Source organism: Scophthalmus maximus, chromosome 4, assembly GCF_022379125.1.
Source record: "Scophthalmus maximus strain ysfricsl-2021 chromosome 4, ASM2237912v1, whole genome shotgun sequence".
NCBI classification, from domain to species: Eukaryota; Metazoa; Chordata; class Actinopteri; order Pleuronectiformes; family Scophthalmidae; genus Scophthalmus; species Scophthalmus maximus.
The window spans coordinates 4,782,501-4,802,817 of NC_061518.1; the positions used below are offsets into that span (position 1 = coordinate 4,782,501).

Here is a 20,317-nt window from a genome sequence, read left to right on the forward strand (position 1 = left end):
ACAATAAACACAGTCGGCGCTGGCACCGGCTTTGTTGTCATTGTCGAAATACATAACAGGCTGGAGATCCAGGAGCGGTGGAGGCAACGAAACTGGGGTCAGCGTGTTCGACAAATGTTAGGAAGGCGAATGACAGATGGACTATTTGAGGTTCTGATGTCGCTGAGATTAATATTTAATGCTGATGTGCAGAGACGGAAAAAAAAACCCCCAACCCTGCATGCATTCGAACAGATTCTCATTGTCTTTTTGTCGTTTTTTTTAAAGAACGAGCCACTGAGAGGTGTGACGGATTGTCATCGCCGCGGCCCGTCGCGAACATCTGGACGCCGGGGGCGCGGAGGGAGACAATGGACGCTGTGCAGAGGTCATGACCCCAGGTTCAGCTGATGACAAACTGGATCCTAATGGTTTTTCTTCATTTTTTTTAAAACAGAACTGGTAACACACAAGCTATGTTTCTGGTACAGGACGATTCTGTGTAGTTTTTATGTTCCTTCCGATAGTGTATTTGATTGGAATTTTTTTTTCACAGCAGACGTTTTGACCTGTCATATGGCAGGAAGCACACGGGAGCAATAAACAACATTATAAGTTGCATAGAAATGATGACATGTAATTCACAAATAGCAGAATTTTGTTGAAATGAATTGATTGATATATATAAGAAAACTGTAGCGAATCTGCAACTATTTTGATAATTATTTAATCTCAGTTCTAAAACAAAGGAGCCAAACATCAACTGGCTCGAGTTCCTCAAATGTAAAAGATCTGCTGCTTTTTCTTTGAATCAATGAGAGTGAACTGAACATTGAGAGGGCATTGTATGAACAAAATAATTATTGATATTGATTATGAAGTTGTTTTGCGTTGACACGCTGCATTTCTTTTGCGATTACTTCATAATAAAAGTCAAGTGGCGCTTCACCGGTTAGATGCTTTTAATGTGAAGCTCCAGCAGGAGGCCATATGTTTGGTGAGCATTGGCAGCAACTTAACGCGGCATGTTTTTCTGGGAATGTTGCCGCACAGGCGCCCAGTTCGTAATGCTACAAATATGTAAATATTGCAATACTTTCATCGGACTCAGGGCTGACTCATCTTCTTCAGTTACGGACAGAATGGTTTTTTGCCTGTTCGCCCTCTGTATCGGTCTGTAAACTCCAGGGCCTGCGACATAGACGTGCCAGCGATTACATTATTCAACAGGAGAACAATAAATCTGCTGTAAGGCTGCATTGATCAATATTTCCACTTCATCAGATGTCCTTTGGTTATGTGTAGAAGGCCTCTTTTACCCCAACTCGCCACTCAAATTGCTGTTAATCATAGCCGCCGTGACCAATATTTAACTAATTAAATACAACAGTTAATCAAATACAAAAGGAAATACACATAGAGAATTAAAAAAAATACAGGAAATGATCACCTTTCTCCGCAGCTTCACTTGGCTTCCCAGAGCTAGAGAGTGTCAGTTTCGTCTCTGTTTTGGTTCACTCCCACTCCTCTCACCACGCCAATTTTTTCAGCGACAGCGGGTAACACTCTGTGTGCCACCTGCCCAGCACCGAACAGCGGACAGACGCTGTCAGAGAACAGCCGTGCACGTAGTGGGGGACATGCCGTAGCAGCTGGAGAGCTTGACTTTTCCTTCAGGGGTAGGTGGAGACCAAAACAGAGGTAAAAGCATAGTGAATATCAGACTTTGTCACCTTCGTCCAGTGCACACAAACACGTCTACGAATAAAAACGATAATTTAACTGTAGTGCAAAACGAGAAACTGTTTGCCGGGCAGGTTTTGAGGTTCACTTTGCTTCGGGCGACGCACGTGACTGACAAAACAACAACTTCCAAGTGGCAAACGATCCTCTTGTGTGTTTCGTAGTAGCTCGCTTTTAGTTAAAATTACTCTATCCATTAGAAATATGCCCCCCTGTGAAAATTCCCTCTCTAGAACCGTGACGAAGAGCCGACGGAAGATGGCAGGTGTAAAAAAGCTGTGACAAATCCAATGAGAGCAGAGCATTAAGTTGTTATAGTCTCCACATAGTGCCGTGAACTGCCGTGGCACGAACGATGTCACCGAATTATTCAAACACACATTCTCCCGACAAAGATATAGATGATTTATATAAAAAAAAAATGTATGACGCACGCATGTATCAGCAGTGCAGTGTGATTGATTCCAAGCCTCCGCCCTCCCACTGTCGTTGTTAGCTCTCACAGCAGGAGTGGCACTGTCTGACAAGTGTCAGCAAAAGGGCAAAAAGCCCCAAATTACAGCCACCGAAAGGATAAATGGTGCTTTCACTTCCTAATAGGCCGGTACAGATGCTCCTCCTTTAATCTCTTTCAATGAACTTCCTCGGTTGAAGAAATTCCCAAATTTATACGGGTCGCGTTTCCCGAAGGCCGAGGGGCGCGGCTCCATACGCGCCTTTTTGATCTATTTATTGGCCGAGGCAATCCACGAGAAGCGTCACGCGCGCAACGCCCCAGCGCCGCCCATTGCTCGGCGCGTGGCTGAAAAAACCCGTCGAAGTTTCCGAGGACCTCCAAATGGATGTGGGGCCGCACCGCAGAGGACACGGGGAACACGGGCTAAGTGCTCGAGCAGCGGGTGAGGCTAATGCGGCGGGACGGGCTCGGCGGGGCGTGAAGTCGAGGAGTGCTGTGCGAGGTGACTTCTGGGACAATGGGGCCGCTTTTCGCAAATAAAACATGAGGCTTATCCAGAGCCTGTGAGCGGTTCAGTCTCGGTTTCTGTCAGGTGTCGGAGGGTAGAAAGAGAGAGGGGGTTGGTGGGGTGGAGGTGGAGGTGGGGGTGGGGGGCGAATTTAATGCCCCTGAACTGGTCGGATTATCTGGTGGATACAATGAGAGATAATTCTGTGAAAATTGTATATTTTGGCCAGACGTGCAGAATCCTATTAACTCCTTAACAACGACTCCTTTGATTTTCTTTTCATCTTTTAATGTCACTAAAACCATCCTATTCGACACTGACATTATTCATACACACTACAAATATATTCTGCTTAGGAGTTCTGATTGAGTCCAAGTTATTTTTACTTTGAGTGAAATATTCAGACCCAAGACTCGTAGAAACGGAAATTCTCCATACGTCTGTGCCATGTGCAACTATTGCTATTGCTACTGCTACTGCTCTGTATATAGTATTTATATTTTGTTATATTTTGTACATACAAATTCCTTTTTTAAATTTCTTTAAATTTCTTTCTATGTTCTGCTCTTTCTGCTATATCCTGTCCACCGTGCTGCTGTGATGACCAAATATCCCCATTGTGGGACCAATAAACGTATATTTTATCTTATCTTAACTTATCTTATCTTGTCAATTGCACCGTCGAGACTGGAGGGTTTTTAGCACAGGACCACAGAATAAGTTGTCTGTTGAACATCTTTGTCATATTATTGAATTTATAAAAGCATTAAAAATGGGACGGGACTTAATCTGATATAAAGTACTTTAGGCAGTCAGTTATTACAACAAATGTAGATTATTTCCCAGAGCTGGGTGCTGGGATGCCTCTAGGGGCGTCACAAGATGATTCGAAGAGTCACAAGCAAATTATAATGAGCCTTTACAAGATTGTAAGCAACATTCTGCCACACATTGCTGCTTTCTTTCATTTTGAAAAAGGGTTATTATAAGGTCAAGAGCCAAAGATGTCAGGAACCAGTGACACAGACTATTTCTCATTCAGTCGAAAGAGAGCCTGCGAAAAATATATTCATCCTGCAGTTTTACTACTTACACGGCAGCTTCCTCCAATCTGCTGAGCCTCTGCAGTACTTCCAGACTGGCAACAGCAGTGATTGACACACGTGGGTCTAGTTGTGGTGATCCACTCGGTCAATGTCTTCAATTCATGCCAATCAGTAACAATTTGAATCCAAATTTTGCTCCAATCCATTTGCTATTAAAAGAACAGATAAACACCTCTTGATTATTTTCAACTTTATAAAAGTCTCCGCCCTCAATTATATAAATTCTCTATGCCAACGCTTACTATGCCAACGAAGAGGCCTGTGGATTTAAGCCCCAAACGTCAAAGATATTACTTTAAATGTAACTGCATTAATAATATTTTGCGCTGTTCATCAACACAAATCTATCTTTGGTAGTGAAGATGGCGTTTACATCTCTGGACCTAAAATATTTATTTAAAAATATATATGGTATATAAAATATATATTTAAAAATATTAATTTTTTTACCAGTCGTCTGTGCTTCTCATCCCCTTCTCATCCACATTTTCGGGACAGTTGCAATAAAGAGCTGACATAAAAACAAAGAAATTAATAAACGTGTATCTATCTGCCAAGTTTAGAGAATGGGCTTCAAATTCAACACTTTGTCTCGTTGGTCAGAAATAAGAGATCGCCGGAAAAAAATATTTGTACCGTTTTTACGCACATATTGAGTTTTAACAGGTTCTCAAACAATAGGATTAATCTGTCTTCATCTCAAGAAAATCCTTCATCATGTGGATTAGAAAGCGTCTTATCATGTAAAAATAGATGTAGCAAGCAAAGCACATAATACTGAAATTAATTACATTATCTTCTATTTTTGTAACTATGGTAAATGCATGTTATTATTAACTAATCAACCTGATATTGAAACTTATAGCTATGAACTGGTCACTGTTTTGCATTGCAAGACTTACATTACATTCGTGAGAACAAAAAAGGCCCAAGCTTGAAATCAATATCACATCATCATAAAAATAGAAATGAATTCATGCCCATCACCTGAGTGATGCAAGATGCAGGTTTATCATCATGTTGCGTTCGTGTCTTCTTTAAGTAATCTGTAAAGACAAAGGCCAGATTTGATGTCATCATTTGTGAATTCGTGGACGAGGTGCGTAGAGACGGAGGCCTCCTGCGCATTAAAGCCTCACGACGCAGTCCGAGCCGCACACACTGACTGAATGAATTAACGATCGCTCAGCAGCACAGTCAATATTTCATAGGCGGCGAGTGTTACTCAAATGACAAACGGAGCGTAACACGCGTCGTTCTGAACATTCTCAAAACGCAAGTATAATACAGATGCTGACTGAAGGCGGTATCGGGGCCAAATCTCTGCAGAGCCCCTGTGTTCTATTTTATTCCTGATGAAAACATACTGTACATTGGCATCTAAAATTCAGATGTGTTGTTCCCGAAGGAGGAATGTGTCATGCAGCGGATATAAAACATGATCCAAATGAAATGAGAAAATGTGTAAATCATTTGCGGCGGTGCACATCTGGCCATTATCATCAAGCTCACTCATCAGATTTTAAAACAATGTCACCATTGTCACCTTTTATTTCAGCTTGTGGAAAATAAATATGTGATTAATTCAACTCCACAGAGATTATTAAGAGGGCCGTCATCTTCCCCCTAACCCTTCATCAGACAGACGTGTCAGATTACGTTTTTTCAATTCAAATCCAACAATAACTAGTCTGATTACAGAAGACTTTGTCTTGATAAATCATATTGTATAATTTGTAAAATGTGTAAAAACCAACCAGTACAAGTTGCTGGTTATCTGCTCCAATAATCAATTAATGGTTCGATCTCTAAAATGTCAGAAGATTGTGAGAAAAATGCCAATGGTCCAAAACCCAGAGACATCTAGTTTAATAGACATGACAATCAGCGGTTGTGTACATCAGAGGAGCTGAAACCAGGGAATATTTGCCTTTTTTTTTTTTTTTATTCATTCATTGTGAAAATCGATGATGATTAATCTATTATTGATGAAGGAATCAGTGAACTGTCTAACCAGATTAGCTCTCGTTTGAGTATGAAGTTATACTGCTGCATTGACACACAATTGCAGGTCAGCAACACAGAAGCGAACTCATTATCTGTCCTTATCTACTGCCTCATTTGAGACACAAGCTTTCCACCAAAACATGTTTGCTTCACAGACACATCTCCTCTCATCGACTGCCTGACGGGCTCTTTGTTTCTGTGCGAGCGCCACTTGGGTTCCGCATGTACAGAAAACACGGGGAAGACATTGTAAGAGCGTCACTATTTTTAGATCAAATCGCCGAGAAGTACAGTGACAATACGTCCCCCGGCCCCGCCCCTCCCCCTGCCCGCCCCCCGCCTGCCTGATTGTGTTCCTATACAAAGTCAGGAAACTGTCTGGCCTTTGAGAGCTGCCTTGTTGGGAGGAAACACACTGCGCGCTGGGCTGGCGTCCAGGGCTGAGCCTCATCACACGACACACGGGCCGCTGCTCCGCCCCCACGCCACTCGTACGTCAACCTGGATCCAAATCATCAAAACAGCCTAAGGCCATTATCAATATTATAATTACTGTCGTTATTAATAACAATGATCACTGTGGCTCCGATACAGACTTACATTATTTCACTAGGCGAGGCCTGTTGATCCAGATATTTCTTCCATTAAAAGAATTTAACATAAAATCACCGTCACATCAGATACACTCATGTTCAAGTTTTTGTTTGTCAAGATGTATCGTCTTATTTCGATTTTCTAATGGGACACTGTCATGTAATTTATGGGAAAATTGATGTGGTAACAAATGAAGTTTCTAGGTGTGTGTGTGTGTGTGTGTGTGTGTGTGTGTGTGTGTGTGTGTGTGTGTGTGTGTGTGTGTGTGTATCACCATCATGCAACTGAAGGAGGTAAATCACGATTGGCTGTGGATCTGAAGCTCTTCTAAGAGAAACTGAAATGAATCTGTACACACATCAACAAAACATTTGATTTTGTATATATACAGTTATTCAGTAAGGATGTTTCCTATAGACTTATTTTTTATATCTATACGTCCATTCAGCTCTGTCGCCATCTACTCATCTACACAGTTTAAAATTAATTTGTTAAAAGTAAGAGTCCTGTATTCAAAATGTTGCTGAAATAAAAGTATAGGTCAGTGTGAGTAATATCAGAAAAATATCATGTGCACTGTAATAGTGGAACATAAAGTGCAATGTTGTGACACAGTCAGTGAAGTATGCAGAAGCATAAAATTGAAATGCTAAAATATCTCAAAACTGGGTTCAAGTACAACACTTGAGTAAATATACTCAGTTGCTTTTCATCTCGGTCGATATGAATTATTCTTGAAACAGCCCTTTACATCAAATTGAAGGAGGATTGATTGGGTCTGTTCATAAAGGTTTTTCCTAAAAGAACAGACACGGCAGAATAAAATCAAATGAACAGAAACAAATAAAAGGGGTCGCACACAGGAAGTCATAGTCTCAGATCCAATATTATAATGGATGCCTTGGTAGTACTTGATATAATTCCCTTTATTTCTTATGTTTCCAGGGGGTACAGAATCGAAAGAAAAAAAAAGGCTATCATAACTATAAGCGTAAAACTTTTTTTAATCAAACAGTATTTTTTTTTTATCATCATGTATGAGGTTGAGGGCTTTAGTTGTTAAGTGACTATTGGCTCTCCGGGTCCCATAGAAACGGTGATGTAGCAGGCAGAGGAGGGGGGAGGAGGAGGAGGAGGGGGGAGGAGGAGGAGGAGGAGAGGAGGAGGAGGGGAGGGGGGGTCCTCCAACAACAGCTGAGGCGGATCTGCCGCTTGATTACGGCTCACAGCAGACTCCAACATAATTGATGACCTAATTGAAAAGCGGGGGGGGGGGGGAGAGGAGGGGGCCCACTCACGGACAGGAGGAGAGAGAGAGAGAGAGGGAGAGAGAGAGGGAGAGACGCGCTCCAATGAGAAAAGTTTACTTGTTCCTCCTGCGCACAGTCCCACAGCTGAGGGCATTGATGTGAGCGCAGAGGCTCCGGGTGTTTTACGCGCACTTCTCTCTTCCCCCCCTCCCCGTCTTTCACCCTCACGCACGGAGCACACAATCCACCTTCTCACCTTGCTTTGCTTTAGTTCACGGCGGCCTGTGCGCACAACGTCTGTCGTTTCTTCTTCGTTCTCCTTTCCCCTTCATGAATGATTCTCTCTCGCGCTTCAACCTCGTCCAATCCGTCGTCTCCGTCCTCTGCGCAAAAGAGACTCTCGCCGGACACCTCGGCGTCCTCCTCCTCCTCGTACGCGCGACCGCACCTCGGCACCTCGTCGCTGCTCAAGTTCAAGCGGCAGCAGGAGTTCCACTGCAGCGCCGGACGCGCGTTGGGGAAGTACCACCAGTCCAGGAGGAACGTGATTCTCTGCGCCGCCGCCGCCGCCGCCGCCGAAGCGTCCGCAAGCATGAGTCTGAAGGCGGACGCGGAGCCGGGCAGCAACAGCACCAACAACAACAACGGCAGCAGCAGCAGCAGCAGCGGCGTCTCCATCGAGGAGGAGGTGAGTCCGACGGAAGTCTGCAGTCGTCCGTGAGAGTGGAGTTGACAGCCCGCCGGGGGACCGGGTCCGGGTCCGGGTCCGTGTCCGCCGCCGCCGCCGCAAAGTTTTGGCACATTTTTGTGCGCAACTTCTTATTGCGGGTGAACTTCCATTTTCACTTATCTCGGCCCCTGAAGTTTTGTTTTTTTTGTTTTTAAGGTGGCAACGAGACTTGAGAAGTTTGCACATTACTTGCACAAGATATCTCCTTAATTTTTTTGTCTTTAACATGTATTTTTAACGAAAAAAATCCCCCCCCCCCCTCCCCAAACATATTGAAACTGGATTCTCCAGGTGCGGATCATTGGCTCCAACAAACGGCCTCATCAATTGGTGTCAACCTTGTCGTTTTTCTTTGATTATTTGTTTTTTTTTCCCCCGACGCCGTTTAACAACGTTTAAATCTGAACTGTTGAGACTTTGTTAATAAAATAATCTGATCCAAATAAATATGTTTATCATCATAAAAATGTGTTAAATGAGTTAAAAGCATTTGGCCCTTCTGAATGGGGGGAATGAAAGAAAAGTGCTGATTTTAAAATATCCAGAGCTCCGACAAAATATCAATTTATTTATTCCCTTGTCTCTAAAAGCATCCATATTTTATTGTTGTGAACTTCCCTGCGTATTTTCTTTTTTTCTTTTTTCTTTTTTTTTTTTTGCATTCAGGTACCATACGAAATAAGATTCCAAACGCTGCAGGTTGATCTCAGCATCCCAGGTCATCATGGCACCTGAAATAAATCCTCACCATTTGTGGATTTGAATAAATGCGAGAAAATCAGAAAAGTATATTTATTTAATTTAAAAAAAAAAAAAATTCCCCTTAGAATGATGTGATGACTAATTTTATTTTTTTTAAATTTTTCTTCTCCTCATTTCAGTGTGGCCTGCTTAGTTTCCTCTTTAATGACTCCTTATGGAGAGACTCGGAGGGGGGCCGGGGCCTTTTGTCGGTCCTCCTTTGTTCCCCATTATCTTGTAACAAAGCCTTGAGTGGCCACTTGACTTTTTAGACTAATTTGTCACTTTTTCTCCTTGTAATTAAGATAGAAGTGAAGGAAACGGGACAGAAATTGATTCAGAAACCCCCCAAAAAAACCTTTCATATCAGTCAAGATTCTGATTCTTGCCAATGTGCAAATAGTTGATCATGAAAAATTGAACCCAAAAATATGTAACTGATGCATTTAAGAAGTTATTAGAAATACCACAGTGCATGGGCTCGGCCGTGAACGCTTCGGGTTCATACACTCGCCGTCCGTCGAGCCACTCGATCAACGGGAGGACAGGAGGACAGATTAAAACGTCTCCACCGAGTTGGCGTCCCGCCGCGTTGGCCTTCGCCTGCCGCAGTGTGCCGACTTGTAAAGGGGCCGAGACTCGCTGCTGGGCTGCACCTGAAAAATGCCGGCGGGGGCTGGCAGGCTCCGGGCCGCAGGTCAGAGGAAGGAAATGGTGTCACGCTGTGCACTGTTGTCCAGTGCTGTTCCTCTGGCAGCCCCATTGTATAGTGAGGGGCCTCCCCCACCGGCTGGGTACTAATGGGCCTCGCAGCGCACACTGTTTATCTCCACCGGGCCACACTGGACACACACACACACACACACTCTCACACTCTCACACTCTCAAGGGGCCGGTCCTGGGGCCCGTGATGAGGACCACATCCAACATTCACTGTTGCACCTCGTAAACATGTTGGGTGGATTCAAATTGACTTCACTCAGTGCTGCTCATCACAAATATTAAAACCCTGGAGGGGAATTCTCTTACAATCATTTTCATCAAGCTGTCATCTGTTTGGGTTTGGACAAGAGATTTGTCGTTTACCTTTAAGCAGTGTTTCTCACCCAAGGGGGTCGCAAGGTGATTCAATTAACAGGAAACCAGATAGAAAATGCCATTATGCGAAAATGAAGGATAATTTTTCAGGCTTTCTATTTATCATTGCTTTAATTTGACCCCTTCTCTGGCCTCTAAAAATTATTTAAGTATAGAAAATCTCGGAGGGAATAATCACTCTGTGGTCCGACGTGTGCAAACTGACGAGAGGGCTTCATGTTTAAGGGGTCACAAGCCGAAAAGGAACAGAATCCTTCAAGGATCAAATCTCCAGCAGCACTTGTCGCGTTGCAGAACGACATTTGTGTGTTTCGGCTTTTTTCTTTTTCTCCATCGGGGTCGAGAAAAAAAGTTTGGCAACGCGGTGTACGTGGGACACTTGACCCTTGACCTTTTGCAGCTCATTTCATATCTCCAACACGAGCCGTTTATATTTTCTCTTTACGTTGGGACCACGGCCGAGCATGTTTTGGTCTTTTCACATCGCAGTCCGTAGCCCACGTGCTGCTGTTTTCAACACAAAATAACCACACTGAATGTTGCCGTTTTTTCTTTCTCGTCCGCAGGTACGAACACTGTTCGTCAGTGGCCTGCCAGTCGACATCAAACCACGGGAACTGTACCTCCTCTTCAGACCTTTCAAGGTAAGTTACAACATGACACACGAGTCCAGCGAGAGAGACGGATGTTGTACAGATTGTAGTGGGGCACATTTTATGGTTTGGGGGGGGTCAGAAAATGAAATGTGGTCGATTTCTTCACCTTCCCTTTCAAACTCAAGCAAGTGTAGCTGCCGTGTGCCAGGTGCTGGAAACGGTTATGTGCACGCAGAGGACGACCTTTAAAGGTTTTCTTAATCGTCCCTGTAGCGTTCGATGCTTCAGCTCCTTCAGTACAGTTTGTCAGTGCTCTTTTCTTTTTCTTTTCTCACAATCCCCTTGTCAATGAACGTCCAGATTATTTGCATATATGGAAATCAGGCCACATCATTGTTCGTCCATTTTTTGTTCTTTCTTTTTTTGCCTGGACTCCAGTTCCCGTGAACACCCCCTCCCACCCGTGTCCCAACTAACCAAATTGGAAGTGGTATCCCGCGCACATGGATGATCTCGCGGAATGTGTAAATGAGTAGCCCTCGCGATTGGCCAACCAACCCTCTCCGTGACCCAGCTCGCCCACCGTGCAGGGGAACTTTTTTATCTTCCCTCTTAACATGGAGACATTGTGAAACCACTTCGAAGGTGCCGCCTCTGCCCACTGCAGAGGCAAAAGGACGGAAAAAGTGAAGCAGTGTGTTTTGCACATGGGATTTTAAATCGGATTCATTCAAGGGGTTTACCCTTTTAAAAAAAAAAAAAAATATTTACTGCATTCAACCTCCTGTTTTTCTACCGTGAATTACTGAAGCCGAGTCTGGTTTGGATTTTTTGCTCAGGATTTATTGAAGCCAATGAAAGTTGTTTAATTTTCCGCGGCTGTAAATCAGGATCAGGCGAGAGATCCCATCTATCAATTCTCTGCTCAGGCAAAATTCCCCCCCTCGTTCCTCAGGAACTTGTTCACTCTTTTGTGTTGTTTTAAAAACCAGTGGCTCTACTTGGAAGTCGTGCCTAATCTTTGCCTTAACCTAGTGTAAAAAAAGAAGGAAAAAACCCAGAAACCACAATCGGCTGATAACATTTAAACTTGAGCTGTATTCAAATCGGTCAAAGGTGCATTTGTGGGAAATGTGCACGTCTCGCTCCGTTCAACCATTTCACTGTGCACCGCCGCCACAGAGGGGTCCGCCGTCTCCTGTCGAACTGAGGGGCACACGGGCGGGTTTCTCTGGGTATACAGCGAGAGGCGTTCATGTGTGACTTCCTGCATGTGACCGGGTGGATAATTGGCTGTCTTTCTTCCCCACAGGGTTATGAAGGGTCACTGATTAAGTTGACTTCAAAACAGGTGAGATTCCGTCCGTCAGTGGAGGCAAACGGCTCTAATGCTGCACTGCAACAATAAAACACATGGCCAGGCCCCGTCGTTGTTGTCGTCGTTGTTGTTGTGACTTCCACGTGTTTGCCTAAGACAGAAAAGTGGCGGGATTGTTCCCCGCTCTCGTCGATTTTAATTGTCACAATGAATTGCCTACATGCATTAAGATTTTATTCAGCCATTTTCTCCAAGAATGCATGTTCTTCTTTGTCATAATGGTCGTCCAGTTGAATCTGTTGTTTCAAGTTGGTTTCTTCCCTCTTGTCTTCCAGCCTGTCGGGTTTGTAACCTTTGACAGTCGGTCTGGAGCAGAAGCGGCAAAGAATTCTCTCAATGTAAGCATCGCCTTGTTGTCACTGAGTCTGTTGCTGTCCGAGTTCCCCCCTATTTAAATGTCGACCTGTGTTGCTTAGATTTTTTTTCTCTAACCTTTGCTTGTATCTCAAGAGAACGATTGGGAGTTTAAGGAGTTCTTCTTTCCCGTCAAAAACACTTCTCAAAGCCAACCCGTTGTGTCTTTTATAATTCAATGGCAGGGGCCATTTTTGGAACGAGGCCAGAATCCCGTAGCCTTTTTACGGTAGTTTACTTTGACCTCGATGCACAAGCCTTGCTAGTCTGGTGTAGCCTCCACTGCTTTACTGTGATACTCGTTCTCCAGCCACATGTGTAGTTGTTATCTGGACACGTCCTCCGTAGTGTAACCTCTTTCTTGTGTCACCCAGTAGCCCACGTTGGCAGTATCTAACACTTCTCTCTCATAGCCTTCCTTATTATGAGCATCACCTCTTAGACACACCAGCAGTCTCACACACATACACACACACACACACACACACACACACACACAAACAGATACACACACACACACCGCACACACACCAAATTACTACTCACCTGCATGTGGGCACAACGCTTAGGGCACAAGAACACAAGCAGGGTTAGACCACCTGAAAGAAACGACACCGTCAGCCCTTTTCCTCGTCTCCTTCTCCTCTCGGCTCGCGTGACGGGGTGAACTACTCCCCCGGTCGCCTGTGCTCTTGATTTCGTCACGAGGAAAAGGAGACGCAGGCATGTCGAAATATGTCGGTGTATCCTTCAGTCTGTCCCTCTTTTTACTGTCGTAGGGCGAGCGGCCCTATTGTCTGTTCTCGCAGGAGATCAGACCCGCGTTGTTCAGCCGGAGGGAAGCTTGAAGGATACACCTTGACTATTGAAACATGGCTTAAGGAAAGGAGGCCATGAGAGACAACTGAGCTACAGCCCCTCAATCTCAGCCCACCTCCCTTACTATACCATGTCCCCCTCCTCCCCTCCTCCGTCTCTCCCTCAGGGTATCCGTTTTGACCCCGAAAGTCCCCAGACCCTGCGCTTAGAGTTTGCTAAAGCCAACACGAAGATGGCAAAGAGTAAGCTGATGGCCACACCGAACCCCACAAATATCCACCCTGCTCTAGGAGCACACTTCATTGCACGGGACCCATGTAAGTTGTACGGCTGCACCACTCTTAGGCTCTTTTCATCCACTCTCACCTTGGCAATGCCAGTACTCGATTGCCCTTGTAACCAATTATTTTTTTTTTGTTCTGTCTTACAATGTTGTGGTATTAGAGACAAATGGGCAAGGGGAGTTAAAAACGGTATCTAACAAATTGTAGACTAACTCACCCCCACATGCATGTGTCATCTCGACTCTTAAGACGGCCGCTTTGCTTCTGTCCAGCTTGGGATACTTGCACTCTCACGGGGGTTTAGTCCGCGGTCGCGTCTCTGCTGCCTTTGACCAAGCGCCTGCTCGACTCGTCGGGTGTGGGCAGGTGGTCGTTGCGCTCCATTCAGACCAGATTTCGCCCAGTGAAAAGTACTGGTGCGGTGAGGCCAAAAGACCAGGAGGGAACGGGAAACTGTGAAGGGTTAGGGTTGTCGACTCAACCCGTGGAAGTCCGCTGGCCAAAAACTGCTGCACGCAAATTGTAATATTAAAAAGAATTTCCTGTTTTACCGTCATCAAGCCTGCATCTTCGTCCTTGCATCCTCGTACCATGCAGTTATTAAGGAGAGTATACTGTATTTTTCCAGATACAGGTCAGTTCCACCTGCTGTCTAACTGATGGGACGTTGGAGAGTTTCGGCAGTGGATCGTTTTTTTTTTCTGCCAAGACGCGAATGTTTTCGTTCCACATAGAAAAGTTTCTCCGGTTCTTGGAGACGTTTCTGCTGAAATCAATGGGAAGCGAAGTCTGGTCTGACTGTGTCGTTAGGGTTGTAAAACTTGACTTGTACAGTCACTAAAAGAGGACTATTACTACAATAAGATTCATCATTGGCCAGTAGTAAACCTAGAAGCCATATTAGGACACAAAGCAATAAGCAAACTTGTTTTTGTTGCATTCATTATTATATTTCCTTGTTTTTTCGATGCAAGCCTCCATGTTCAAGGGTAGGTTAGTCAGCATTTTGTGTCCTCCTGCCCTGTACCTCCCCAGATGATCTGACAGGGGCAGCACTGATCCCAGCATCGCCGGATGCCTGGACACCTTACCCCCTGTACACCACGGAGCTGACCCCAGGCCTCCCTCACGCAGCCTTCACTTACCCGGCGGCCGCTGCCGCTGCCGCCGCCCTCCACGCCCAGGTGAGGGACCAACCGGTGTGTGTTTCTCCTCTTTTCTCTTCCTCTTACCTTTGATTCTATTCAAGTGTCCCGACGCACATATTGAGCTTTACAAAATGGATACGGGCTACGATTACGTCCAAAGCTAACCCAGATATCAAGTCTGTAAATCCACCCTCAATGTGAATATAAAGAAAGCGAGTGCAAGTTAAAGCCATCAGTTGTAGCCTAATATATAATGTCATTTAAAATGGAAAATGTCTTTGACTCCCGCTCATCTGTGGAAGTGATGGGTACATTCCTTGGTGTGGAGCAACCTCACACTACCGTGCGCTAACTTTTAAATCCCCCTCTGTGGCCGCCGCCGTCGTCGTCTGGCTGTTTTTGCCTGGTGTCTTTTTTTGTGGATGAGTCTCAGACACGGAGGTGTAACTTTTTCCTTCAACGGAGATCTGTGCATCACCATGCCATCAGTCTTCTGGGGCATAAACAAATGCTGATGCTGACTTAAAATACCCATGTATTGGTCTTCAACATGAATGTAAGAGGTAGAAATCTTTAGAAAACATGTCTTGGACGGGGTTTGCCAGTTTTAAAATGGTACACACAAGTTCCATCGCGTTTTTCTGAGTTTATCATTAACCAGATGGGGAGGAGGGGGGCGGGGGCGAGATGGATTAACAAAAGTGTTTACATAGTCAGCTAATGGCAGCCTAAATGCTACAGCAGTAGTGCAGCTCGACTGCAAGGCAGTGGGCAGGGCTTTAGGCGACAATGGCGATGGAAAATGTGTCTCATGTTGGGTCACTTGAAGTTCATTGGGAAGCCAACTTCCTCCCGCACTGAAGGAGCCCAGGGGAGTGCTTCGCTGTGAAGTGGGCAGCCACGACATGGCCCATTTTGTCGGGGCACAAGAGGCGGAGGAATGTGAGGCGTTTGCTCGGAGAAACTGTCACATCTGATGGGCTTCTCCGGAGGTGCCAACTTACTGTCCACGCTCCTGTTGGAACATAAGCTGTATGTGTAGCCGCAGAGAGGGAGGAGGAGGTGGGGCTTTTTAATTGCGATCTGATGAAAGACGTCCAAAATACCCCGAGTTCTCTCTCCCACTGACTCCTAGGCCTTGTACGTTTGACTGTAACGAGAAGCAATGTCGCATTCAGAGTCTCCCCGAACAACTGTCGAACCTCCCGAGTCCGTTAAGCGGCGTGGCGCTGCATGTGTTGCCTCTGTCCTGTTCCGTTCGGTGTGCAGGAAGGACGAGAGGCCTCATTCTGCCGCGAGGTTTAGTCGCAGGTATGTAAAGGTCCGGCCCGAGCAGCTCTTACCGAGTGGAAATGTTTAACACGAGGGGAGTTTAAACTCATTTCCATGCCCCGTTAATTACCGGAGGACTATTGTCCTCAACGAGCTGCTACGTGACCCACATTCCCATGGCTTCAGTGCCCAGGGCTTAAAGGGACAGTCGTCCTACACCTGCTGGTCAAAAAGTAAACTTCACAAGCATGTGCATGGAGGAAATCGACAGAGTTCATGTCAGCCCTTTTGGTTTCTGGTGAAGATGATGTATGTATGTTTGTGTTTCTTCAGATGCGCTGGTACCCTACTCCCTCTGACACTTCCCAGCCTGGATGGAAATCCCGGCAGTTTTGTTAGATATTTAGTGAGTAACAAGTGTTTTGTTTTTTTTAATTTGCCAGCCATCATCCTCTTAACTGCTAACGCGATGCCATGCAAACTGACACTTGAATAATGACGCCTGCTCAACGTTTACCTGAAAACTGCAAAAATATGTCAACATGAGGAAAGTGAACCGCAATGAATATGACAGATGCTAATAAGGCCGGTGCTGTTCGTTAGCTTTCTCATTGTAAAATCAAAAACCAACAGTGCGTTAGTCTCTCGCATTCTTTCCCAACCTGTCTCACTCTGAACCAAACTCATTTACTACTGTTAAATATGTCATTTCAATATAAATCATGACTAAATGTAGTTTTCTAAATGTATTTATAGCAGCAACAGAACGATGAACAGCAGTGTATTTGGGGCTGACGCAATACAACCTACTGTGTCCATGTTTCTTGTAATAAAGGAACATGTCACTCAGCAGTTTGGCTCATTAATTTTCTGTAATATCTGGTCAACAATGGAGCTCTGTTGCCCAGAAGAATACGTGGTCAGGCTTTCATACATTGTGAATGGGATCAATTCTTTTATTTTTATTTTGTATTTACTGCCTCAAATATTCACAAAATCAACACGTGTATTAATCTGCGGCTGAAAATAATATTTCTCCTTTTATAAGAACAGTGACAAATTTGTGTTTTTTTTTATAAATATAATTGGCCTGAGTGCCACAGATGGTGGTAAAGTCTGAAAGCATCGAGACTAAATCATTGTTGGTTTAAGTCTTTTCATAATATCTGACAAAAAAGAAGAATGCATAAGATCAGCCTCCTTATTAAAAGTCTTGGTTTGTTTTGTTGTAACATTATGGATTTGTCGTCTTTCTTTACACTAACTATTGTTTTTTCGTTTTTTCTCTAGGCTTCTGGAAACCACACGTTTGTCCAGCTGAAGTGAGGTTTGCCCAAGCTCTTCATTAATTTAATCAGGTTTATTTAATGGACAAGTGTGCATTATTATAAACAAACAGTATTTATACCTCCTCCCGATTGTCTCTGGGGGGAGTCTGAGTTGAAATCATCTTGCTGTCGACAATCCGAGCTTATCCATGGCAACTATTGCGGTACCATCGTAGCACTTCAAAAAAAAAAAGAAAAAAGAAAGTGAGAGAAAGAAAGAAAGAAAAAATAGATAAAAAAAAAAACCCTCATGCACAGCCTAGTTAAACTCAATGGATCGTAATTGCTGAGGAAAAATTGTTGCGTTGAAGTTACCATTATTAAGCTAGTCCTTCCATGGGTTACCGCTGCTCCTGGGAGGTTTAGAAGCGTTAAAGAGTCATTGCATGTTAAAGTCTTTTTGGCATGAATTTAGAACGCAGAGTTCTGTGTATCCTAATTTTCTTAGTGTTTGTGTTGCCTCTTTACCTTGGCCTAGACAGCGAAATGTTTTGTTTTTCCTGTAGAACCTCGGTCTTACCTCTGTGAATGTTAGGCTGTTGTGTAAATGGCTTATCTCGCATGGACCTTGTGAATGCATCCCTACGTTCGTTGACAATCCCAGTCCTCTATGATCATATCAATGTCTGTCATTATTTGAGCAAAAGCAAAGTACAAGTATTTTTGTACTTTTTTTTTTGCGTAATGTATATTTATGCATTTTTGTGCAACTAAATAATGAACCTGTATAAGTTGGATGTTTAGTCGTCTCTTGTGTTTTTTGGTGTTTTTTTTTTTTCTGATCATATAATCCGCTTGAAGTAGTTTTAAAGAAGAAGAAAAAAGTGCAATTTGTTTAAAGGGGGAAGTGGGTATCTGTCAAAAATGGAGGTATTCAGAACGTGGCTTGAGCCGTTCTGCTAACACGAGATTGCTGTGAGACCATCTTTCAGAATGTGAAACTGGACTACAAACGTAATGGGTTGCTTTTGTCGGGGGCCATTTTGAGATGGGAAGCGGGATTAGAGTAATGGCGGAATTTAGTTTGTGGTTTAGAACATGTTTGTCTTTGTATCTGCTGTGCATAAGATGTAAAAACAAAATATTCCCATCTTATGAATAAAATAAGTGAATGCATTTCTCCACTGGGCATCTGTCATTTTATCACTGCACAGAGATCAGTGGGCCAATCGAAGCGCTGCCGACGCTTAAGAATTGAACGCTGCGGACATCAGATGTTGACGATCAATAATTCATGCCAACCTTTTCATTTGTAAGCACCGTTGCATTCGTGTCTTTTCTGCGTCATGTGTGGAGCTGACCTCCACACTTTGCCCCCATAGGCCGGGAAAGATGCTCTGCTCAGCCGACCGCGACGGCTCCTCCAGGGACTCTTAAGTGACGCCTCTCTATACCACCAGCTGCTTAATTGTACAGTGAAAACAGTGCTGGTGGTTAACGGTAAACATTTGTCCATCTTGTGCCAGTAGAGTTATGGTCCATACACGATTTATTACTCCAATAACCAGTGACCGATTCATCTACTTCTCAATTCTGAGCATCCACTGAGCATTAGTGTTGAAGTTTAAAATTTAATATCATGCTACTATTGGGTTGAAATGTTATCTGTATTTTTTGATAATTTAATAAATTTAAGAATAAAGTAGAAACAATGTTTTGAAGAGAAATTGTGAACAAATTTGAAAATCAAGTTAATATGCTTGATGGTTTAAGTGCACTATATAGTATAATTACTCTATTAAATTAGTTATCATTTTCTCAAGTGAGGATTTGCTGCTTTTGTGCATTTGTTTTAAATCAGTTGGACAAAAACACAATATTTAAAGACGTTACGCTAACTGATACCTTTGACTTTTTTATTTTAAACTACATGAAATATAATATACAGACAATGATAAATCTAATCATTCGCAGCAGTCTTACATGCTGCATCACTGGATGAAATTTAAAATTTGGGTTTAAACCCAAACAAATACTGTTTGAGGGAAAATAATTCTGAAGCATCACCGTTTGTTTGCCCTTCATGGGAAGAAAACCCCCCCCAGGTCATTTAACATCACTTTCACGTAGAATATTTGGATTGACATGAAATCAATACAGTGTGAAGATGGGGATGCTATGAATTGGAAGACGGAGCATTTCCTTTTCTCGGCTGTTTCCATGTGCAGACGCAACCCAGGGTCAGATATATAAAAAAAAAACATATGCCGTCTGTTACTGAGGGTATTTGATCGTATTTATTCTCTGAGAAACCTGTATTGTTAACGACAAGGTGCATGGTATTCGATGCTTTGTTTAATATGAATTAAATGTACTTACATTATAAAGCATTTTTCGTGGCTGCAGTGGGCTTGGGATCAACATTTCCCTTAAACCGGTAAAATGAAATTGGTTAATTTAAGGGTTAGAGCAGACGACACAACAGGAGACGAGACTGTTCTAAGCGATGAATATGTTGGACCCTCTTACGAAGCCTCCTGTCTCCAGAAACAGAAGAGCTCAAAACCCTCTTCATCTGAGAAAGGGGGGGGGGGGGGGTCTCACAGCTTCAGGTCATTGTCACAAGTCTTTTAATTACCCCAAGTTGATATGAAAAGACTTCTTCTGCTTCTTGTGGTCATCAACAAAACAGCAGGAAGGTCGATGGCGGAGGCCAAGATGGTGTTTAATGCAGGTCTTTGTCGTCCTCTACTGGCCAAACGTCCACATGCCAGGCAGATGACATCTGTGGAAATCACCTGAGAAAGCTCCAAAGTACCATCTTTCCAATAATTACATGACTGATCACCTGTATGCATAAGGAAGGAATAATCAATCAGATGTACAGACTGACCAGACATCTGCCATACATTCTTTAAAGAAATCCTTACGGTTTATTGTGTTTCTGCAAGAACAAAATCTTTTTGCTTGTGCGAGATATATAAA

At 43.7% G+C, this 20,317-nt stretch overlaps 1 protein-coding gene and 2 long non-coding RNA genes across 4 annotated transcripts in view; 2 read left to right on the plus strand and 1 right to left on the minus strand.

Annotated features, from left to right (window-relative positions):
* The window catches only part of LOC118302616, a 3,534-nt gene extending 2,607 nt beyond the window's left edge, over positions 1 to 927 (plus strand). Inside the window, exon 3 of the long non-coding RNA XR_004790612.2 lies at positions 268 to 927. This is a non-coding gene — a long non-coding RNA (uncharacterized LOC118302616). The remainder of the gene's footprint in view (positions 1 to 267) is intronic.
* A 155-nt stretch (positions 928 to 1,082) lies between these two features.
* On the minus strand, positions 1,083 to 5,596 carry LOC118302617. Its single transcript, XR_004790614.2, has 3 exons — positions 4,781 to 5,596; positions 3,781 to 3,942; positions 1,083 to 1,650 (listed from the first exon to the last, which is right to left on the minus strand). It is a non-coding gene; the product is annotated as an uncharacterized LOC118302617 (long non-coding RNA).
* A 2,138-nt stretch (positions 5,597 to 7,734) lies between these two features.
* LOC118302907 (RNA-binding protein, mRNA-processing factor 2a) lies at positions 7,735 to 18,508 on the plus strand. Of its 2 annotated transcripts, none has more exons than XM_035629427.2 (8): positions 7,735 to 8,332; positions 10,780 to 10,857; positions 12,122 to 12,160; positions 12,463 to 12,525; positions 13,527 to 13,677; positions 14,680 to 14,843; positions 16,398 to 16,470; positions 17,355 to 18,508. In XM_035629427.2, the coding sequence occupies exons 1-7, from the start codon at positions 7,979 to 7,981 to the stop codon at positions 16,461 to 16,463; spliced, it is 915 nt and encodes a 304-aa protein (XP_035485320.2). In that variant the 5' UTR covers positions 7,735 to 7,978; the 3' UTR covers positions 16,464 to 16,470; positions 17,355 to 18,508. The 2 variants fall into 2 exon arrangements, with proteins under 2 accessions (XP_035485320.2, XP_035485321.2); XM_035629428.2 differs by having other exon boundaries at positions 7,739 to 8,332; positions 14,680 to 14,828.
* The last annotated feature ends 1,809 nt before the right edge of the window (positions 18,509 to 20,317 follow it).